General features: G+C 40.7%; 4 protein-coding genes and 3 long non-coding RNA genes across 10 annotated transcripts; 3 read left to right on the top strand and 4 right to left on the bottom strand.

Moving 5' to 3' along the window:
- Positions 1 to 1,254: 1,254 nt before the first annotated feature.
- LOC108120846 (phospholipase B1, membrane-associated) lies at positions 1,255 to 4,421 on the bottom strand. Its single transcript, XM_070280181.1, has 4 exons — positions 4,401 to 4,421; positions 2,676 to 2,870; positions 1,751 to 2,548; positions 1,255 to 1,692 (listed from the first exon to the last, which is right to left on the bottom strand). The coding sequence occupies exons 2-4, from the start codon at positions 2,868 to 2,870 to the stop codon at positions 1,417 to 1,419; spliced, it is 1,269 nt and encodes a 422-aa protein (XP_070136282.1). The 5' UTR covers positions 4,401 to 4,421; the 3' UTR covers positions 1,255 to 1,416.
- A 1,120-nt stretch (positions 4,422 to 5,541) lies between these two features.
- LOC108120844 (ADP-dependent glucokinase) lies at positions 5,542 to 7,840 on the top strand. The gene is made up of 4 exons (XM_017234679.3): positions 5,542 to 6,065; positions 6,126 to 6,290; positions 6,350 to 7,076; positions 7,135 to 7,840. The coding sequence occupies exons 1-4, from the start codon at positions 5,707 to 5,709 to the stop codon at positions 7,384 to 7,386; spliced, it is 1,503 nt and encodes a 500-aa protein (XP_017090168.2). The 5' UTR covers positions 5,542 to 5,706; the 3' UTR covers positions 7,387 to 7,840.
- On the top strand, positions 7,778 to 9,923 carry LOC108120619 (delta-1-pyrroline-5-carboxylate dehydrogenase, mitochondrial). Its single transcript, XM_070279457.1, has 3 exons — positions 7,778 to 7,793; positions 7,889 to 8,055; positions 8,123 to 9,923. The coding sequence occupies exons 1-3, from the start codon at positions 7,778 to 7,780 to the stop codon at positions 9,854 to 9,856; spliced, it is 1,917 nt and encodes a 638-aa protein (XP_070135558.1). The 3' UTR covers positions 9,857 to 9,923.
- Positions 9,924 to 10,431: 508 nt separating this feature from the next.
- On the top strand, positions 10,432 to 16,041 carry Hsp110 (heat shock protein 70Cb). 2 transcript variants are annotated; one of them, XM_017234618.3, is made up of 7 exons: positions 10,432 to 10,568; positions 10,867 to 11,137; positions 11,990 to 12,941; positions 13,004 to 13,543; positions 14,105 to 14,200; positions 14,676 to 14,876; positions 14,943 to 16,041. In XM_017234618.3, the coding sequence occupies exons 2-7, from the start codon at positions 11,031 to 11,033 to the stop codon at positions 15,567 to 15,569; spliced, it is 2,523 nt and encodes an 840-aa protein (XP_017090107.2). In that variant the 5' UTR covers positions 10,432 to 10,568; positions 10,867 to 11,030; the 3' UTR covers positions 15,570 to 16,041. The 2 variants fall into 2 exon arrangements, with proteins under 2 accessions (XP_017090107.2, XP_017090108.2); XM_017234619.3 differs by lacking the exon at positions 14,105 to 14,200.
- Positions 16,042 to 16,638: 597 nt separating this feature from the next.
- LOC138926278 (uncharacterized) lies at positions 16,639 to 18,606 on the bottom strand. 2 transcript variants are annotated; one of them, XR_011442741.1, is made up of 8 exons: positions 18,302 to 18,606; positions 18,162 to 18,246; positions 18,035 to 18,097; positions 17,822 to 17,962; positions 17,040 to 17,773; positions 16,900 to 16,984; positions 16,755 to 16,835; positions 16,639 to 16,698 (listed from the first exon to the last, which is right to left on the bottom strand). It is a non-coding gene; the product is annotated as an uncharacterized lncRNA (long non-coding RNA). The 2 variants fall into 2 exon arrangements; XR_011442742.1 differs by having other exon boundaries at positions 17,040 to 17,768; positions 18,302 to 18,605.
- Positions 18,607 to 19,351: 745 nt separating this feature from the next.
- On the bottom strand, positions 19,352 to 20,385 carry LOC138926325 (uncharacterized). 2 transcript variants are annotated; one of them, XR_011442792.1, is made up of 5 exons: positions 19,996 to 20,385; positions 19,859 to 19,943; positions 19,734 to 19,796; positions 19,633 to 19,661; positions 19,352 to 19,576 (listed from the first exon to the last, which is right to left on the bottom strand). It is a non-coding gene; the product is annotated as an uncharacterized lncRNA (long non-coding RNA). The 2 variants fall into 2 exon arrangements; XR_011442791.1 differs by having other exon boundaries at positions 19,363 to 19,576; positions 19,633 to 19,796; positions 19,996 to 20,378.
- A 606-nt stretch (positions 20,386 to 20,991) lies between these two features.
- Positions 20,992 to 22,085, bottom strand: LOC138926295 (uncharacterized). Its single transcript, XR_011442769.1, has 5 exons — positions 21,778 to 22,085; positions 21,641 to 21,725; positions 21,516 to 21,574; positions 21,279 to 21,451; positions 20,992 to 21,222 (listed from the first exon to the last, which is right to left on the bottom strand). It is a non-coding gene; the product is annotated as an uncharacterized lncRNA (long non-coding RNA).
- Between the last annotated feature and the right edge of the window lie 914 nt (positions 22,086 to 22,999).

The following is a 22,999-nucleotide window of genomic DNA, read 5'->3' as shown; positions in this document are numbered from 1 at the left end:
ATATGTCACTTTTATGATAACATTTATGACTAGTTGCCTTTTCAAATAACGTCTCACCTTTAAAAGAAGAGAAACGGTTCAAATTTGAAAAATTGCAAGCGAATCAATTTATGACATAGGTTTAAAATATCGCATATAGTGTAAAATATTTATAGCCAGTTTTTAAAGAAAAACTTACCGCAAACGGGAAACCTTAAACCCCAATCCTAATAAATGAATGGAAAACCACAGAGATATGTTACCTGATTCGAGTATGTGGCTCAATATTCAACTTTGGTGGCTTAAACGGTAGTCGATGTAATGCTAGTCTGAGAGACCTGTCGGCCGTGTGTCGTTAACCGAAATTGGACCTAGAAAAATGTGCTGACCGAGACCGAGATGCGGGTGCCTCAAGTTCAAAGTCAATGATAACCCGCCCGCCCGGCTTTGAAATGCTGCAATAAGCTCTCGAAATAAATACGATAATTGATGTTACTTTTTTTTTGCTGTATTTTACATTTCTTGGATTTGTTGCTTTTTTGCACTTGTACGCGAAACCGTTGAGCTGGTGATCCGAGGGCGGGGCAGGGGTGTTGCTTATTAGCCCGCCCGAAAACACGTACTCTCTCAGACTGGCAATTCAGTTTTATAAACAGCAAACGTCTCAGAAAAAAAAAAAACAAATAAATTAAACAACTATTACGATCCGGCTTTATTGATGTTCGTTGATGCGTGCGCGTCGCTGACTGGCAAAAAATATAAATTGTAACAGGTTTAATGACGCGCCCAGTTCGGAAAAAGACATCTACGGAATGTCTGTCATGTCAGTCGTGTGTCATCACACACGTTCTCCTTATCGCTTATCACCTGGATGATTTGCAGCTTCGTAGATCCATAAAAGAGGTGTAAACGATGTGTGAAGCCCATAAAGGACATAACGACTCCACGCGATGTGGTTGTAGCTCTATATTAAATAATCATTTTCCGGTAAATCATGCATCTTAAGAATTTCATTCAAAAAATTATAAGTCGTTTATATAACTCCAATTTAATGAGTTATTAATTTTAATAAGCAGTCAAGCAGTGATTTGTTAAATATTATTACCCATAACAAAAGAACCCATTATATTTCTGGCAGTGTGGGGTAATTTAGAAAGAAGCCTTATTAATATTAATCAGATGTAATTGAAAACCATTCCCATAAACATTCTCCACGTGCCTTCCTATAAAAATATTATAAATCCACCCATCCATCCATCCAATCACATAGGTACATATATCATAAACATTATTTTATTTACCATTCTGATTCTCATCCATTATTTACACTTATCATGCTGATAACTAAAACTATAAATATTTAGGCAAAATCTGGAAAAAAGACTTAGGTGCGATATCACAGGGAGTTCACAGAGGACTTACGGACCCCACTCTCGACTAGACAACAAACTCCGGACGACTGTTCTCCCGGGTAATGAGGTACGGTCTTTGTTCGGTCGGGCATCGAAAAGTCTCGAAGAGCTGGGTGAGGAATCCACCCTTTTCGCCCGGCAGCTCCAACATATTATTCCAAATCGAGTTGGCCGCCGAGGCGTGACCGCGCTGGGAGAGATGGAAACAATCCTCCGAGAAGAATCGCGTATCAGTCTGACCTGAGCGGGTACGGGGAAAGTCCCGGAACTGGGAGAAAGGCTGCACGTTTATTGTAAAAGTCTAAAAACCAGAAATGATAAATAAAACAATTATAAAAAGATTTTAAAAGCAAACTCACCTCCGTGTTAAACTCCTCCCGATTGGCAATCTCGTAGTCCTTGGCTATCCAGCGTTTCATAATCGCCTCCAAGTAGTCCAGCTGGGCCTTGCCCTTGCCCACCAAACAGGGACACTCGAAGCGCAGAGTATTGTAACAAACCGGAGGAAGACCCTGGAGATTGGTAAGGAACCGAAGATTGGGAGCGGGCACCACGTTCAGCATGAGGCGAGGCACGTTGTCCCTGAGGTAGCGGTAGGTCTTCAGCATATTCCGTTCATGCCACTCCACTGTTTTCTCCGGATCCGGATAATAGCATATATCCGTGCAAAAGTCGTTATTTCCAATGAAAAGGGTAACCAATTTCCAGTCCTGGGTCATGTTGACGTTGGGATCGCGCTGCATTCGCTTGACCAGGACCTTGGCCATATATGGCATGTCCCGGGACATGGCTGCCAGTTCGGCTACATCGAAGCGGGATGTCCGATCCGTGGACAACCCATCCTTGATGGCATAGCCATACAACTCCGGATTGAACTCCTTGAGAATGTTGGGCAGCGTAAGGTACTTGCGCCAATTGTATTGTCCTCCAATCGACCAGACCACGCCCCTGTTTTCCACTGTCACATGCAGCAGGTTTGTGGCAAAGATTCCATTGCCGGCGGTCAGAGAATCGCCCATTGCCCCGATCACATCGATGTCTCCGGGTCGAAGTCGATGCACGCTGGTCGGCCGCTCGTCGCTCCGTCTTCCGGGTCCGTGCTCCGCGTCGCAGAACTCCAGTAGGGCTCTGGTTCGTGGATTAGACTTTTGGGTTTTCTACGGGTGAGAGAAATTGGTATCATATCGGTATGAATTGAATATTAATCGCCATTGGAAATAATTTCTTTTTTGACGCCAAAAAAAATCTCGGTCATCAAAATCCGCCTTGATTCACTGGGCTTACCCCTGCATTTCGAACGCGTTGCACGTTTTGTGGATCGTCGCCAGATCGTCCGGTGAAGGCCAGTCCCAGCAATCGGAGGGGACGGTACACATTCTTCAGAGCCACATCCAGTGACGTCCGCTGTGACGTCACACCGCCTAGGAAGATCAGGAAGAGCAGGCCGCAAAAAAGCAAACGACGATGACATGATGACATCTGAAACAAGAGAAAACCAAAAACCAAAAAACGAGATAAGTGCCATGTAAACGGTAACCAGGTCTGTGGGCTCGAATTCTTCGGTCTCGACCACTTTCGGTTTCGTTGGTGACGTCCTCGACTTTGAACCAGTTCCCCTCAGTTTGGCCGAAAGATTACACAGAAGCACGGAGCTCATGCCTCTTCAGTTTATTCACCTTTCGATGTTTTCCTTTTGTTTTGACTTCGACGGCATAGTCGCGGCTAATTTTAACATTTTAGCATTAAATAATATTGACCACAATATGCTAATTTATCATAGCATGGTACAAAATATTTTTGAATCACAAAAGAAAAATAATGACTAATAGAGTTTTGGATGGGGAAGATTTTTTTTGTGATGAAATCTAATTAAGATTAATTGAATTAATAAATGGACAACATTAGCTAAATGTTCTAGAATATGTTTCTAATTATATTTCGATAAGTGTTAAGCCGATTCGAGTCCAAATTTAGTTCAGTAAGTCAACGAAAATCGTTAAATTATTTAAATTATTTTGGATTGCATGCGGAAGTTTCCGCATGGAAGAGGGAACTTAAGCAGAAAAGACGGTCGTCAGGTGGAGAGCGTGCCAAATCCAGTTGTGATAAAGATTGATTTAAATTTCGATTTCGTTTAGCCAAGCGAATTTGCTTCCTTCCAGCGGCACACGAAACAAAAGACTTAGGAAACGAACGCGCAGAAATAGAACAACGCGAAGACATACCTTCATATTTGTGTTTGTATTTATGTCGGAACACTTTATTCGACAACCGCGAATTATAACCGATAATTATCACAAGTCGAAACTGAAATTAAACTGTTGTGCTTCACTATATCGATATAGACTTCTTTGTCGTGTAAATCTTGCAAATTTATTCAAAATTTATATTTCACTAAAATTGCACAATTACACGAGGGCAAAGTTAAGGGCGTGAAAAAATGAAACACCGATGAATTATTCCAGACCAGGCCACAGAGAGGCGATGAGCGTCCGGCTCCGACAATGGCTTAGAACCAACTGCTCGGTAGAATTACTGATTATGCTGATTTTATATGGCCGGGGACCGCAAGTCCCAGCGGCCAGCGGACTACGCATAGAATAAAATGGAATACTACTAAAAACAAAACAACAATAATCGCATACGAGACTCGCGAAACAGAACAAAAGTAAAATAAACCAGCAACAAAATATATTGGCTGTCAGTAAAAAAAAATGAAACGAGAAAAAAAACCTCAAACGGGCGGCTCAGACGGTTAAAACCGCGACAGCGTTGACTGCGAAGCGTTTAATGTGCGATTCGATGTTCACTTTCGTTCAGCTGATAAAAATAGTGTCCAGACGGAGTCTCCGAGTCTCGGAGTCAGTGATGCCGCCAGCCAGCTTACTTTACAGAAACATTAATAAATCAATCATCAAAATTCGGAAGCATGACTAAGAATAATTTCAAACACGCGCGGAATGGAAACTTAAAAATATATATTTTTGTTTTTTATTTTTAATATCTTACCTTATCAGTTAATATGGAAACTTTTGATAATTTATTTTTTGAAAAATAACTTAAAAAACCCGCTGATTCAACAGCTCCGGTCTCGGCCAATACACTTGTCATGCGTGGTGGGGCCTCTCTAGAAATAGCCATACCCATCCTCCGATCGGCCAGTCATCGTGTCTTGCGGACTGAGATAAAATCGGACACTCGCCAGCGAAACTGTTATTAATAGAAGCGCACAGACTTTGGTCCAGACCCCCTAATAACTGCTTATGGGAACGCTAATTGGCCGCATGTATGGGGATTTTTATTCTTTATAACCGGGAATGCTATAAAAGATTCGCAAAAAATAAATTTGCATTTACGTGGCAGATCAGATTCCAATACAATCTTTGCTGCAGGGCAAAAGTTAAGAAACAAGACACTTCCTCTACAAGGAACACAATCAGTACTACGCCTGCTGCAATTGATTAACCTTCGATATACCATATAATAATAACGGCAAAAATCAATTAAAACGAAACAACGAATCTGAAGAAGAAGTAGCAGCCACTTGTTAATAAATCAACGAGACCCGAACGACAAGAAGGAACAGTCGAAATATTAAAAAAAAAAAAAGAGACTGTTCGAAAAAAAATATTCAGCAACATCAAGTTAGCATCTTTACTGATTTATGACGTAGGCAGACAGCCCAAAGATTGTTTCATCTGCGAGAATGGTACACTAGATGTCACTTTGGAGGATGAGTTGATATGAAACTGATTTTATTAGCCGACGGCGTTTAAGTTTTAGATCACTATATTGTCTGTTTGAATTGGATTTTTAATAAAGTTTCAAGTTTTTTACTCAATACAGACTTTAAATTTACTTATAAAAAAACTCTCTTAATTTTATAAAATATTAATATTTAAAGTTTAAACCGTTACTAAGCAAAAAACAAAACTTATTTTTGTTTATTGACATTTAAGCCACGTTTGAAAGCCGGGCTTACGTTTCTACATAAGCTTTTGAAGTCAGGCGCCATCTAGCGGTGTATTTTAGTAGCTCTGAGAGCATAAAAATGCCGATAAATTTTACAAAATCTGAATTATTTAGTAGTTTTTCTTCATTTTTAATTCTCTATATGCTAATATTAACCCTGTAACTTTAACTTTTGAAACAATAGTGAAAGAATTCTTAATTCGTGAAGATATTCTCTTCATCAAAAATAGCTAAAGTTGACGGAAAAATAGCCAAGTTGGCAGCACTGCTGATAAGAGTAGGCATCGGAAAGTCAGCGGAAAATATAAATAGCAGTACGGATTTACTCCAATTGTTAGGCAAAATGACCGCCCTACGCTACATGGGATGGCTCACCGGCTGCTCCGTGCTGACCGCCTTTGTGTCCATTATCTGGCAGGCGTTTCTCTCGCTCCAGTCTCTTAACCGGACCACCGTTCTGCTCTCCGGCCTCTTGGCCATAGAAAGTGGCCTTAAACGAACAGCACTGGAGCCGGCACCCCGAGTGGCTATCGGATATGGCGCCTGTACGGATCTGCAGATAAACGCCACAGAGTTTCTGGATCGTTTTTACGGTCGGCGGATTCCAGTCGCCGCCTCTGCCGGGTCGCGGGAGATTCTACACAACGAGGATGAGCTACTGCAGTCCTTTGCCTACTATTTCCAGAATGGAGCGGCCGCAGAGTAAGTTTTACTTATAATCTCTTGGTATTCCTTGTTATTTACCTTTATTATATCATGCAGACGCGTCATGGCCAATGGTACTCTGTTCAAGCAGCTCTTGGGTTACGCCAAGGTGATGGACAAGGAGACTCTTCAATGGTACATGGGCGGCAATGCCCCGCTGATGGCGGTGCGCTTTTTTATGGAAGGAGCTGACGTTCTATTGGGTGCCCACATGTCCAGAAAGTAAGTCTAGTTTTCATAATTCTTTCTTTTGAAACCATATTCTGTGTAATCCTCGCTAGATTGCGACCCTTGCTGCCCAAGGAGATACGACTGGCTGGCGATGAGATCCCCGACGATGATATACATCTCATATTGGAATACCAGGCTGGCGACACCTGGGGCTCCTATGTGGCGCCCCGAGCTAATCGCTATATCCTTCATAATGACCGTAACAATCCGCACCTTCGGGCCGTGGAGCAATTGACACTGGCGCTTAAGGAATATCATCCGCAACTCTTGGTGGTCAGCGGGCTGCAGATGATGGACATGTTTAGCTTTAATCCTGGCGAGCGAGAAGAGCGCTTGCTGCAGGTGCAGCGCCAATTGACTAGTCAGCCGAATGACACGCTGAATCACTTCGAAATGGCCTCCTATGTGGAGCTACGTTTGCTGCAACAGCTGCGCCAGTTCGTCCTGCCATACGTGGACTCGTTGGGCATGAACGAGCAGGAGCTGGCCAATCTGCAGCAGGTGCTGTCTCACGGTCGTACAACGCTGGCCACTGACTGGAATCCACGGATCGCCCACACCCTCGACCTTATGCGGCAGGTCTTTATTAGCTTGTTGGAGGAGCACGAAGAGAGACGATCCCGCGATCCGGAGAGTCGACGCATCTCACGGATTCACGTGCACACGTTGGCCTACCAGGCCATCCTCACCACAGCCGGCTCCAAGTGGAAAAACACCCGTGCAGCGGCAGCCAAGGCGGCACTGACAGCCCATCGTTACGTCTGCAAGTCGCAATTTGTAAGCTACAGGATTACAGCCTTCTACTTTGCAGATGTAACCATTTTTCCAATTGCAGATTAATCCGGAAGCTGTGCAGCAGGTTTTGGACGATAGCTTTGCTACTTCGGCTCAAGCGGATGCTCCACGTATGCGGATTGGTGCCGCCAGTCCAGTGCCCTGCTGGAGGGAGTACATCGAATTTGGGAAACAACGACAACGCCTGGAGGTGGAGATCTGTGTGGCTCCGGTGCTGGTGTGCCGCGAGGCCAGAAAAACGGCCGGAGCTGGTGACAACATATCCGCCTCGGGGCTGGCGGCTCAGTTGTAGGAACAGAGATGCGACCCGAAAGACTGCTTAGTATAACTAGATACCTGCAATCCAAGACTCGAATAGACGGCCAGGCTAGTTTAGCACCCTAGTGACCTTAGAAACGCGTTACCTTCACACGAATCCGATGCTCAAGAAAGGTAGCCAGAAGAGAACAACGACTCCCATTATCACATATCCACATTAGATATTACCAAGACGAAATGCCTATATATATATTCCATGTGCTCGAAATTATTCCTAAAGCAAGTGCATTCTAGTTCGGACAACGAATGATACCTAGTCCTAAGTTTTGTTAGTCACAAATTCCATGTCTTGACTGTTTTAAGCCATTCCTACTTACAATTTGTTTTGCGCACTTGGTTTTAAACTCGAAATTGCGACAACGATTATGAGGTGCGTTTCCAGTATTTAAGACAGTAAAGGATATAGATTATATATATTTTAAAATTAAGTTTTGTGATGTTTACAAATTTATTTTCTTTTACAAAAGGAGTGTAAGGAGTCGATGTTGTACTTAACTATGATATTTTGATTTTTGACCAGAACACTAATAGCCTTTTCCGTAACTGTCTTAAAACATCGAAACGCACTGTTTACACACATTTGTACGTCTATTTTTATACAATTATAAGTATATTATTGTACACGCATATAACACTGGCAGATGTATGTAGAATAAATTCATGTTAAAAGCTTCAAATTGAAATCGTACCCATTCATCGCAATGCTTAAGCTGGGCTCCGTGGCCTCACCCTCACGCTTCTGTGCTCCTCTGTGGCGACGCTTGGGTTCGGCCGCCAGCATCACCGGCGAGGCAAAGCGAGTGGAACGGGAGAAGCTAGTCCGGAGCTCCAATCGACTCCAGGAAGTAGAAGATCACGGCGTGCCGTGTCTGGAAGAGTGCGGCAATGAACGAAACGAAGGGTTGCTGCTCCGTCACGCCATCGAGGAGGTGCAGCGACGACCCATCGAGATACCCAGCATAGTGGGCGACGAGTCGATCTTCACCATGGACAACCAGCGCCTGAGCTGCCCCCACCATCTGAAGACGGTCCTGGCGCAAGTGTTCTTCGCCAATCGCACCCAAATCGAGAGCGCCGTCAAGTCGGCTATCGCGGCGCAGGGCAGCTGGAGCATGGTAAGCTCCAGCGAACGTCTGGCTATCTGGCGCAAGGCTGTCGACATCATTCAGGCGGACGAGCTGCGGATACGTGCATACCTCATGATGACCCTTAGCAAGACGTCGGAAGATGCCACCAACGACATCCAACGGCTGCTCAGCTCGCTTCGGGCCAACGCCGACTACCTGGAGCACCTCGCTGAGCTACGCTTCGAGATCCAGGGGGATCTTAATGTATTTCCCAGCTTCCACCTACGACCCATGGACGGCTTTGTCGCCGCACTTGCTCCTTTCGAATCGATAGCACTGTCGGCAAGCTTAGCCCTTTGTCCGGCTCTGATGGGCAACACGGTGCTGTGGAATCCCTCCCTTGAGGTGGCACCCGTTAGCTATCTCATCTTCCAGGCCTTCCAGCAAGCGGGCCTACCCCCCGGCGTCGTGAACTTCATCCCATCCAATAGGCGGCTGTTCCTAAACACCGTCACCAATGCCGTGCACTTCTCAGGTCTGAACTTCCATTCCAGTGCGGAGGAGTACAGGTACGTCCACAAGCTGGTGGGCGACAAAATGGATCGCTATATCTGCTTCCCGCGGATAGTGGCCGAGTGTCCAGGACAGAACTTCCATTTCGTCCACTCCAGCGCCAACGTGGACTCTGTTTGTTCAGCCACGGTCCAGGCGGCGTTCGGATATGCCGGACAGTACTCCAATTCATTGTCCCGCATGTATGTGCCCTCGTCCATATGGCACCAGCTGCGGGACAAACTGGTGGATGCCACAAAGAAGTTGCACATTGGCGATCCCGTTCAGCCGGACACGGATATGGGTGCGTTGATCAACATCAACGCGTTCCAACAGATGCAGAAGCTCTTGAAACACACCGAAAGTTTGGGGCATTTGTGTGGGGGAGTGTGTGACGACACCACCGGCATGTTTGTCCAGCCCACGATAGTCCAGGTTAGGGATCCACTTGATCCCCTGCTGTGCGAGCCGTTCTCCGGTCCCTTCTTGCCCGTCTTCGTCTACGCGGACGACGCGTTCAGTGAGGCCCTCAAGCTTGCGGCCAACCAATCTCGCTATGCCCTTTCCGGCTCCGTTTTTGCGGGCCGCGACGAGGTCATCCTACACTGCCTCAACCAGCTGCGGATGTCGGCCAGTAATCTTTACGTGAACGAGCGCTGCACCGGCAGCAACCTGGGACTGACACCGTTTGGGGGCAACCGCCTGTCTGGGACCAACGACAAGTCCGGCTCGGCGTACTTCCTCATGCGCTGGTGTTCGCCGCTGCTGATTGAGGAGACCGTGGAGGGCCCTGTCCAGGCCCAAGGCTCAAAAAGGGTTCTTTGAATCATGGAACCTTTTGGGTATAATTTGTATGTAATAATAAAGACATTCATGTGTGTGAAACAGCGTATTTTTGTTTTTATTTTTTTTATAAATTTATTAAGGGCAAGAATATAATACTTCTATTCTTTTTGAAAATTATAAAAGTATCACGGTATACTTTTATTAAAAATAAAGGCCATGGAAATTTTATCACCCTATTTTTAAGAAAAACACCAAAACTATTAATCAAGAAATAGATAATTATGTTTTACCTATAGGTTTCAACATAATTTAAAAAAAAATCACTTAAAAAATGCAGTTTTGAAAAAATATTCCTTACTTTTGTGCTTTTTTCCCTACTGAACCAATTATTGTTCCCCAAATTACCACAAAAAAAAGTATTTTTCAAAAGATCTTGAATAAATTACATTCAAATTTAAAACATACTTAATTATGTTTAAATATAATTTTTAAAACATTTTTTAAAAACATTATATTACAAACCGGAATACCAGAAATAAACCGATACGTAAAAATATTCGTGACTCGTGACTGGATACTAGAGACTCACGAGTGAGCACGAGTAACCAACCATCCCTAACCCATCCCTAGTTTCACAGTTGTTATCGATAAGCCAAAACTGTAAGAAAAACGTGCGGTGTCGAATTAAATTTTGCTAGGATTTTTTAAGTGAGCAAAAGGTTCACCCATTTATCAATTGTCAACGAAAAACGTGCGTACCTAATCTTCCATATAATCGAGTTAAGATAAAATAAATGTGATATCTGAAGTCAATTTTGGCCGTTCGGTGTTTGCCGTTTGGTGGGAGCGAGAGGGAAGAACGAAGGCCGGACGCTAGAAATTTCCATTCCCAGGCAAAAACCGAATCCATAATTGATGTGAAAGAAACACACACTAAATCGAATGTTCTGGAGTTAATTGTCAAACAAAAAGCAAGCTGATAGCAAGCTCTGGATATATATTTTATCTAATTCTCTCTCTCTGTTGTGTGTGTATATATTTTATTGCAGTACAACTGGTACAAAGAAAAAAAAAGCAGCCAGCGATCGCCAACACAGTTCCGCCCCCCCTCGAAAAATCAAAAACAAAAAAACACAACGAATCAAACAAGAAGCGGTTCATCAGGAATTCTATTTGGAATCGGAAAGCGTTCAGCTTCAAGAGAAACAGAAACATGTCCGTGATTGGCATCGATTTTGGCAACGAAGGCTGCTATGTGGCGGCAGCCAGGTCCGGCGGCATTGAGACGCTGGCCAATGACTACAGTCTTCGGGCCACGCCGTAAGTAACTGTCCGGATTATAGCCCGGTTTATTGATAAGCCTTTCGTCTGCATAATCGTTCGACTTTTCGTACCCCCCTTCCTCCCTTCCTCCCGGTTTTGAGGTTATGTCGAATTTGTAAGTCATGCCTCGGCCATCCATCCATACATAGGTGTGTGTGTGTGTTTGTAAGAGAGCGCGCCTAGAAAATTCCATGGTTGTTATGGGTAACGCTCCAAAAACATGCCATATATATATATATATATATATACTGTACACATACTGATTGGCAAAGGCCTAAATTTGGTCGGCTGCACTTCCATAAAAAGTGTTGCAAATTGCAATTTTTAATGAGAAATCATCGATGTCATGCCGCCGAAGCGTCACTCCACACTCTCCCTCTCTAATTTATTGCCCAGCCTGCTGGCTGCTGGCCGGCCAAACATATTCATCGGTATATGTATTTATGCGTGGGCCCCCGTCTACTTTCGTCCGAATTTACTTTTTTTGGCCCACTCACCCACACAGAGGCCAACAAAAAAAAAATGAGACGATGGATGCGTCATGCGGTCAAGAAGACAGCCAGCATCAAAGGTGTGCGAGAGCGGGAGAGCGGAGCAGCAGCAGCAGCAGCTGTTTAGCGGAGGGGCTCTCGGAGGTGGAAAAAAACGTGTGCCGGCAAACACACACATACACAGTGGAGACAGTGGAGCCCGCATACAGTAAACTCTCCATCTTGAACTATTACTAGTACTCTCTAACCAAAGCTTCACTGCATGTCCATATAAGCTTGATGATACATCACTTGCTAACATTATAAGACCTTCCAAAAACTGAACCTCCATTAACTCTTCATTCTCATCCACCTGCAGCTCTTTTGTGGCCTTTGATGGAAAGAAGCGCATCATTGGCGTGGCGGCCAAAAACCAACAGGTGACCAACATGAAAAACACAGTCGGCGGATTCAAGCGCCTGCTCGGACGCAAATTCAATGATCCGCACGTGCAACACGAACTCACGAGCATTCCAGCGCGCGTGGAGGCGCGCAGCGACGGCAGCATCGGCATCAAGGTCAACTATCTGGGGGAGGATCAGCATTTCGGGCCGGAACAGCTGACAGCGATGCTGTTCACCAAGCTGAAGGAGACCTCGGCCGCCGCCATGCAGACCCAGGTGAATGACTGTGTCATCGCCTGTCCGGTGTTCTTCACCAATGCGGAGCGACGAGCTCTCCTGGATGCCGCCCAAATCGCCGGCCTCAATGTGCTCCGGCTGATGAACGAGACGACAGCGACAGCACTGGCCTATGGTTTCTACAAGAACGACCTGTTCGAGGACAAGCCACGCAACGTGGTCTTCATTGATTTTGGGCATTCGGCACTGCAGGTCAGTGCCTGCTCCTTCACCAAGGGCAAACTGAAAATGCTGGCCAGCACCTGGGATCAGATTGGTGGTCGGGACTTTGATCTGGCCCTGGCCGAGCACTTCACCAAGGAGTTCCAGGATCGTTACAAGATCAATGCCAAGACCAATGCTCGCGCCAATCTGCGCCTCCTCACCGAGATCGAGAAGCTGAAGAAGCAGATGTCCGCCAATAGCACCAAACTGCCGCTAAATATTGAATGCTTCTTGGACGATGTCGACGTCTCTTCGGCCATGCAGCGCTCCCAGATGGAGGAGCTGTGCGCCCCCGTCCTGCAGCGCGTCGAGCAGACCTTCAAGCGGCTCCTAGCCGAGTCCAAGCTGCAGCTGGACGACATCAACTCGGTGGAGATTGTGGGCGGCAGCTCTCGCATTCCAGCAGTCAAGCAGCTTATCGAGCAGGTAATCCTGTCCAGCTAGGGGTGTCTCATCACTGAAATAACCATTTGATTCGTCTTTGATAGGTCTTCAACAAGCCGGCTAGCACCACTCTGAACCAAGACGAGGCTGTGTCCCGTGGCGCTGCCCTCCAGTGCGCCATCATGTCGCCGGCTGTGCGTGTCCGCGAGTTTGGTGTCACCGACATCCAAAACTATGCCGTTAAGGTGATGTGGGATGGCGAGGGCTCTGCCGCTCCCGGAGAGATTGAGATCTTCCCCCAGTTCCATGCCTCGCCCTTCAGCCGACTGCTGACCATCAACCGCAAGGGGCCGTTCAACGTTTCGATCGTTTATGGACAGCAGGTGCCATATCCCGATCAGACGATTGGCGTCTGGAAGATCAAGGATGTGAAGCCGACCGAACGCGGCGAGGGTCAGGACGTCAAGCTGAAGGTTCGCATCAACAACAATGGCATCGTGCTGATCTCCTCGGCCACTCTGGTGGAGAAGAAGGAGGCTGATGAGGCTGCAGCTGCTGCCGAGCAGGCTGGTGGCGAGGAGAAGCCCAACGAGCAGGCTGGAGGGGCCAACAATGGCGGTGAGCCGACCGATGGCCAGCAGGAGGTGAGTTTCCAGTTCCTCATCCAACATCCAATCATCTTATTTTGCGAATTAGGAGTCTTGCTCTCAAGTTTATTATTTCCTTTTTTTTTTTAGTTTTTATTTTTAATTTTTATACTAACTTAATACTTACTACTTAATATTTGGTTGTAGAAACAAGGCTAGGACATGTATGACTCGATTGGGGTAAAGCTTTTATTTTGTTTCGTCCGTAACCCACCTCCACCAGGTGACTTTGTCCGTCCGTAAGAAGTATTATTATTTATTTTATGATTTTTTATTTTTAATAGAACTATTTATTTTTTATTTTTAAACATTTAAACCTCTCATCTGAAATGGTTCTTCAATGGTTATAGCTTCCTTAAGACCTATAGCCATTGAAGATCTTGCTCTACATCCGCCCTTAGAATAAATATAGATTATAGAAGACTATATAGACTATATATAGAATGTGTAGTTGTGATATAAAACCATTCATATATTTTTACCAAAAATAAGAAAAATCAACCATTCCAATATTTTTGTTTGTTTGTTTGTTTTGGATATTATTGCGAACGCAATTAGGCATATTGTGAGAATGAGGATGATAATAATGCATCAACAGCCTCATCGCCTGGCGGACAAGGGTGGGCACAGCGGGTCAAGGGCTGGTTTGGTTCGGTACGTTTTCCTCAAATTTCCTCAATTTTTAATTCAATTTTCAAATCAAAAAATTAAAAATGTTCATTTATTTGTGTATTTTATGAAATTGGAATCTAAATTATAAGTACGAATTGTACTCTTGAATATTATGTAAAATGTTTACCAAAAAAAAGAAATGAAACGAATGAAGAAGACCGCTCATAAGCCGCCTACCCTATGTGCTCCCTCAAATCAAATAATTTAAACAATCTTTATTATTATTTTATAATAATTTCCCAACATACCACCAGTGCGCTCAAAATTTCAATTAAAATGTTCTCTCGAAAACCCCAACAACCTCATATATTGTAGGCTGTTGCTTGGAGCTGTGTTTCCTTCCTCTTCGCTTTATTGACAATCTTGCTCCTCCAATTTCCAATCTTCTATTGAAAATTCAATTGAAACTAAATATATTTTAAATTTAATTGATATTCTTATCTATTTTGATATTTAGGGCGCTGACAAGAAGAAGAAGAGCGCCAAGGCCACTGAACTGCCACTGGAGGTGGCCACCCATGGCTTCAGTCCTGCCGATCTGGGCAACTACACACAGCAGGAGGCGAAAATGATTGGAAACGATCAGAAGGAGACCGAACGCATCGACGCCAAAAATGCCTTGGAGGAGTTTGTCTATGACATGCGCAACAAATTACAGGTATTTTTTCTATAATTTTATTATTAATTTTAATATATTATATGTATATTATATGCATCTTTGTAGGGTGGTCCCTTGGAACGATTTGTGGTGGAGCCTGATCGTGAGGCCATTGTCTCCCAGCTGAATGATCTCGAGAACTGGCTGTACGAGGACGGTGAGGACTGCGAGCGTGAGACTTATACCAATCGCCTGCAGGCGTTACACCAAAAGACCGATCCCATCAAGGTGCGAGCCAACGACTATGACCTTTGCCCGGCTGTGTTTGATGAGCTGAAGGCCAGCATTGCCAACGCTCGTCTAGCTGTGGCCGAGTTCCGCAAGGGCGTGCCCAAGTACGATCACCTCACGGAGACGGAGTTCATCAACATTGCCGAGACGGCGGATAAGGCACAGAAGTGGCTGGACACTAACCTGGCCAAGTTCACCCAGTCGCCGCGCACCGTCGACAGTCCGGTCCAGGTTTCGGCAGTACGCCACGAAGTCCAGGCTCTTAACGTCTGTGTTAGCTCGGTGATCAATCGTGCGAAACCGAAGCCGGCTCCGGCCAAGACGGCGACGCCGCCCAAGGACTCTGAAGCGAATGCGGAACAGAATGGCGGTGAGCCAACTGCCAATGCCGGCGATAAAATGGACGTGGACAACAATGCCCAGAACGCCGCCTCCAGCGACCCAAACATGGACGTCGAGTGAGCTGATTGAGCAGCTGGCTTCACGGCATTCAACGGTATTGGCTAACGATAATGATAATGATAAACGTAATGATAATAATAACGATAACTTTAACGGTAAACATATATGAAAGAACATTTGTATATGCACTTGCTTCAGGACTAGCAGAAAATAAATGAGAAAAATCCAACAGAAACATCCAAACAGCCGGAATACCAGTCTACAGATAGTATAAGAGAGTAATTAGATTTTATGCAGCCGCCGGAGCTGGTGGATCCGGAGACGGATGAAGCACTGGTGCTGGTGAAACCTACTACCTGTACTAGAGAAACAAAAACGGAGCGTGTTAGATGTGTGGCTGCTGGAGACATATAAACCTAAAACAATTTCTAATCGACCATTTTTCATATATTTGAATAACAAAACAAGTAAGGAGACCCCAAATGAATGGAATTCAAATAATCAAATAAAAACATTGATAATTCCAATTAAATATTTCGTGTGTGTGATTTATTTTATTTTAATTAAGAGGGGAGGCTTCTACCTTGTAAAGTAGATAGGATAGGGTACATGTATGATACATGTAGATGTACAATCAGGATAGATATGTACATGTTTCAATTAGGTCAGTATTCAAATATTAAAACGTGTCTATCTCGAAACCCTTTTTTTAGACGGTTTGTGGAAGTCCTACAGGTCGCAAACTCCTCTGAAGTATTCACATCCTTAGTACGCATATGCTTATTCTTATCTTTTATCGCTTATTCATCTTTTAAGATTTTTTTTACCGACGATACGACGTTGCCATTATGGAGTACATACCCCTCACTTGGATTACCACCAAAAAAGTTGTGTAGCTTCAATAAACTGTACTCTACGACTGACTAAATTTTAGTCACTAAAACATCATTCTAATACCTATCATATTTTCCAAGAAAAAAATTCCAAAAGAAACAGCAGGTTTTTGGGAAAACAAGGTAGAAACCGACCTTAAGACCTTAGGAACACCAAAGTTGGGCTTCTACGAATACAAGATTACCGAATACCGAAATTATAAACACTTATTTTATAAAAAAAAATATCTTTAATAATTCAATTTATAAAATTTACATGAATTTGAATTTTTGATGGTACCTTAACCAAAGTCAACCTGCAAATAATAATAAAATTAATATAAATTTTATTTATTTAAAAAAACACATCCACCTGCAATTTCGTTTTAAATATCTTGCTGTTGTATATCTCTTTTATAAGCGCAAATTTTAACGATGCTTATAATATGAAATACTAAAGTAATAAAAAAAATTAGTACCAAAGAGTGGTTAATCGAAATATGTATGTATATATATACCTAATGGAAATACGAGAATAAAATATAGTGAGGGCCAAAAGTAGCTACAAATTTTTCCAACCTCAATGCAGTACATTCTCTGAAACTAGAAGAAAATACATAATTATATTGAAAAAATCGAGATTGTTTTAGCAGCTCACCATTATTCCAAATAATAAAAAAAATCCAGCGATGACATATAAGAAGGATACCCCCAGCATAAAGGGGGCTCCTGTTTTAATGTCAAAATGATTCTCAAATGATGCCATACCTAGAAATAGGAAAACACACCCTACTATAATGCAATATATTGAATAAAATATGCCGCACGCCTTGTTGGGTATGCTTGGGAAACATTCTAGCCCGGATCCCTCTTGCTCATGCACATTTTTGCACATTATATTTATTCGGTATTATATTTCTTTTACTAACAATATTATCCAGATTAAGAATTTAGAAATATGTTACCATGGTAACTGTGATTTGAAAATAAACAGGTAGTACGATAATATTATACATAAGTCATATAATACATAACACACAAGTCTCACTGAAGATGCACCTTCTTGAATCCAGAAAATAATTTCAAATAAAATACCACTCCTTATCATTGCATTTATTTTATCTGATCATATATTTAATAATGATAATACGATATATTTAATAATAATATCTAGTTCCAGAAAAACTGTTTAATTTGGGATTTAATAGACAGGAGCAGATCAGATAAGATATCGATTCGCTTGATCCTGATTCTTCAGAGGCGAGGGTGACCACAGCCAGGTTATTTCTAAAAATTTCATCATTACCTCCATATTCCAGTTAGCTTCTCCAGGCAGAATTGATTGACCCCTTTCAGTCAATGCACAACCTCATATTTTCCAAACACTCTAAGCTACCATTAGATATTTATAAATTAATTTTATATAAAAGAATTACTTACAATATAGAATAAAACACCTCCAAGTGGAGCCTGTCCGAGTGTATTTAAGATCGCCAAAAAAATTTATACATATAGGTCCTGACAATAATGACAATCAAGACCCATATGTATAAATTTTTTCAACCTAAAAATTTTTGAAACCTTTAAAATAAAGAAAGCGTTGCATGAAAAGCCTTGAAGTTGAAAAATATGTATATGATATTAGTAACATACCTAGTTATCCAAACAGTTCTTCTTTTAGAGGACAAAGTCTGAACACGCTTATGATATGGACAACTAAAAGCAGAAATTTAGAAGAAATAATAATTAATCCAATAATACTATAAAATATGTAACTTACTTAATGGAAAGATGAAAGATGCATAAACTATGGGCCAGAAGTAGCTTAGCACCTTCCCCACTTGGAACAACGTCTTCCTTTGTTTCTAAATTGCACGAGGTAAATGACTTAATTATTTATAGATTTAATTAGTTACTTACCAAGATTCCAAGTAATAACAAAATTCCCGCCACTATGTATAAGACCGACACCACAGATTCAATGATGGATAAAAATATAAAAAGCATATCGTTGTCGTTGATCGATTCTACTGTGTTCTTCACACCCATCCCCATCCAAAAAGTTCCCATCACGATACAATAAATGGAATAAAAAATTCCGCAACCTCTTGCCGGAATACTAGGGCACGATCCTTCCTCGCACATTTTTGTAAGATACGTGTACGTGTGTAAGTGTTTGAAAGTTAAAGTTTAACTGAGAAAAACTTATTCATAAAATGAAATGTTTTTACCCAGTCAACTGGGATGAACAAATATTATATCCTTAATAAAATAATACCAATAATAAAGATACATTCTTTCTAATGAATTTCAACCTTATATCAAATCTTTACAATTATTTAAATCAAGATTAACTTTAGTACTTAAGTACCCCTTTCAAATATGCGAAAAAAGGAATTGCGAAAATGTTTAAAAAATTGAGAAAATAACCCAAAAATTTTGTCGCAAAGGTTTTATTGGGAAGGACGATACTTGAAGTTCTGAGATCGGGAAGGTATAAAATTTTTGGATGGGCCAAGTATTGACCAAGCTATACAAAGTTTTATAATCCGAAAATTAAAATTTTGGAAGCACACTTTAGTTTTTATTTGTTTTTCTAAGTCTGAACTTTTCATAAACATTTTATGAAATATTTTATCTATATCTTAACCGATTTAAAAACGGAATACATTTATCGGGTTACCATTATGGCAAAGATCATTAAATTTGAATAAATATGTAATAATGATTTTTCTTCTGGATATTATTGAATGCAAAGTATAACCCAAGTTATGGCCAAAATGGAAGGTACAAAAGCCGCAAAAAGGTAATACAATATAATAGACAAGTTCGTAAAGATACATTGATTTTTTTGAATTAATGCAACTAAGAATACAATGCGTTAGGCCTTATAGTTTCACCAAATTGCATTACTTTGAAATCTAAAAATAATTTCAATAAAATACCACTCCTTTGCATTGCATTTATTTTATCTGATGCATAATATGATATATTAAAAATAATTTCTAGTATTATGAAAACTGTTTCAGGTATTTAATTTGCAGTTAATAGACAGTAGAAGATCAGATAAGATATCGATTCTTTTGATCCTGATTCGGGCGAGGCGAGGGTGACCACAGTCAGGGTTTTTATGAAAATCGCATCATTATCTTAGTCTATTTCCAGTAAGCTTCTCCAGGCAGAATTAGTTGTCCTCTAAGATTATTCAATCAGATATTTGTAAGTTATTATTATATAGAAGAATTACTTACAATACGGAATAAAATATCACAAGGGGAGTCTGTCCCAGTGTATTTAAGATCGCCAAAAATTGCTTTTTTTAAAGAAATGTCTATGATATTTAGTAACATACCTAGTTATTCAAATAATTCATCTCTTAGAGGACAAAGTCTACACACGCTTATAATATGGACAACTAAAGGCAGAAATAAAAAAAAAAATATTTAGTCTAATAAAACTATAAAATATGTAACTTACTTAATGGAAAGATGGCATATGCATAAACTATGGGCCAGAAATAGCTTAGCACCTTTCCTACTTGGAACAACGTCCTCCTTTTTTTCTAAGTGGCACGAGGCTTAATTATTTAATAATTAATTTATTTACTTACTTACCAAGATTCCAAGTAATAACAAAGTTCCCGCCACTATGTATGAGATCGACACCACAGCGTCAAAGAAGGATAATACAATCTCTATATCTTTGTGGGTGCTCGTTTCTAATTGAAATGCGTCTACTATTTCCAATACAGACATCACCAGCCAAATAGTTCCCATCACAATACAATAAATGGAATAAAACATTCCGCAGCATCTTGTTGGAATACTAGGGCACGATCCTTCTTCGCACATTTTTGTAAGGTACGTGTATGTATGTAAGGGTTTGAAGGTTAAAGTTTAAAATAAAAGTACACATAAAACGGAAGCCATTTTCCCAGTCAACTGGGATGAACAAATATTATATCATTAATAAAATAATAATAAAAGGCCAATAATAAGTCTGTGGCAAGGTAGGGAATAATATGGAATGATGCTGCTTGGAGTTCTGCGATCGGAAAGGTATAACATTTTTAAATGAGCCAAGTATTATCCGAATTATGCCAATATTTATATTTCAAAAATTAACATTTTGAATCAAGGTTCTGATTTTTATTTTGTTCTGCGGAGTCTGAATTTTTGAATTAGGAGCTCTATTCCCTTCGCACTATGTACCAACAAATTAAGCTTAAATTCGGCTAATATGTATATACAAAAAATCACTGTGAAAAATATTTCTTCTATAAAGTAAAATATTTTTTCTTATGGTTATTATTGAATATAATGGTACTCAAAGTTCTAAAACCTTATAAAATTCACCAATCTGAAAAGTTTAAATCAAGTTATGGCCAAAATAGTAAGGCTACAGTACCCATTGATTTAATTGAAATTAATGTATCTAAGAATTTGACTCCCAGTCCATTGTAGTCCCACTGAAATCGCACTTAAGGTAATGAAAACGAGAAATTAATTTTAAAGAAAATTTCACCCATTAAGCAACATTAAGAATATATTTTTTTTTGCATTTATTTTATCTGATGCATAATAAGACATATTTAATAATAATATTTAGTACCATGATAACGGTTTAAGGCATTTATTTGGGAGTTAATAGACAGGAGCAGATCAGATAAGATATCCATTCGCTTAATCCTGATTCGGCAGAGCCTAGGGTGACCACAGCCAGGTTATTTCGGGCAGTTTCATGACTCCATTGACTCCTTACTCCATTTCAGTTAGCTTCTCCAGGAAGAATTGGTTGACCCCTTTCTGCCAATGCAAAATGCCTCATATTTTCCAAACACTCTAAGCAAAACCATTCAGATATTTGTAAATTAATTTTATGTAAGAGAATTACTTACAATACAGAACAAAACATCTCCTAGTGGAGCCGGTCCGAGGGTATTTAAGATCGCCAAAAAATGCATTTCCATGAACTACTATACTATTTGTATAAATTTTGTAAACCTAAAAATTTGTAGAAACCTTTCCAATGAAAAAAGCCCAGCAGGCACTGCAAAAATTTTATATAAAGCTGAAAAATAAACAAAATATTTTCTTTTTATATATGTATATATCTATGATATTGAGGAACATACCTAGTCAAACAATTCATCTCTTAGGGAGCAAAGTCTACACACGCTTATAATATGGACAACTAAAAACATAAATTAATACAAATAATAATAATTTATCTAATAAACATATAAAATATGTAACTTACTTAATGGAAAGATGAAGAATGTATGAGTTATGGGCCAAAAGTAGCTTAGCACCTTTCCCACTTGGAACAACTTCCTCTTTTCTTTCTAAATATCACGAGGCTTAAGTATTTATAAATTAAAGTATTTACGTACTTACCCAGATTCCGACTAATAACAAAATTCCCGCCACTAGGTATAAGATCGACATCACAATACTAATAACGCCGTATACTTGTACAAAATATGGAGTTTCGCCGTTGGCATCACCAATAGGCAAATCAAAAGGCAACGTCGCGACACAAATAGCTCCGATCACGATACAATAAATGGAATAAAAAATTCCGCAGCATCTTGTTGGAATACTAGGGCACGATCCTTCTTCGCACATTTTTGTGAGGTACTTGTACGTGTCTAAGGGTTTGAAGTTTAAAATTATCTGAGAAGTAGACAGTACACATACGACGAAAGTCTCTTTCCCAGCCAACTGGGATGAACAAATATTATATCATTAATAAAATAATAATAATAAGCCAATAATAAGTCTGTGGAAAGGTAGGGAATAATACGGAATGATTCTACTCGGAGTTCTGCGATCGGGAAGGTATAACATTTTTAAATGGGCCAAGTATTATTCGAGTTATGCAAATGTTTCTATTTCAAAAATTAATATTTTAAAACAAGGTTTTGATTTTTATTTTGTACTGCGGAGTCTGAATTTTTGATGCACTTCTTTCGGATTATTTTATTTATTTTTTTATCGAATTAGGAGCTCTATTCCCCTTCGCACCAAATTACCAAAAAATTAAACTTAAATTCAGCTAATATATACAATAAATCATTGTGACCGCTTTGGAAAATTACGAAAAATTAGTATAATATTTTTTCTTATGGTTATTATTGAATATTATGGTACTCAAAGTTCTAAAACTGTGAGGGTATAACTTTCACCAATCTGCAAAGTATAAATCAAGTTATGGCCAAAATCGTAAGGCTACAGTACCAATTGATTTAATTTGTAATTAATGTAGCTAAGAATACGATACCAAGTCATTATAGTCTCAATGAAATCGCACTTATAGTGGTGAAAAGGAGAAAATAATTTCAAAGAAAATTCCACCCATTAAGCAACATTAAGAATATATTTTTTATTGCATTTATTTTATCTGATGCATAATAAGACATATTTAATAATAATATTTAGTACCATGAAAACGGTTTAAGGCATTTATTTGGGAGTTAATAGACAGGAGCAGATCAGATAAGATATCCATTAGTTTGATCCTGATTCTTCAGAGGCTAGGGTGACCACAGGCAGGTTATTTCTTAAAATTTCATCATTGTACTCCATGTCCATGTCAGTTATTTTATCCAGGTATAAT

Source organism: Drosophila bipectinata, chromosome 3L (assembly GCF_030179905.1).
Source record: "Drosophila bipectinata strain 14024-0381.07 chromosome 3L, DbipHiC1v2, whole genome shotgun sequence".
NCBI lineage: Eukaryota > Metazoa > Arthropoda > Insecta > Diptera > Drosophilidae > Drosophila > Drosophila bipectinata.
The sequence above is the reverse complement of the archived record's forward strand: the minus strand, read 5'-3'. Positions and strand labels throughout refer to the sequence as shown.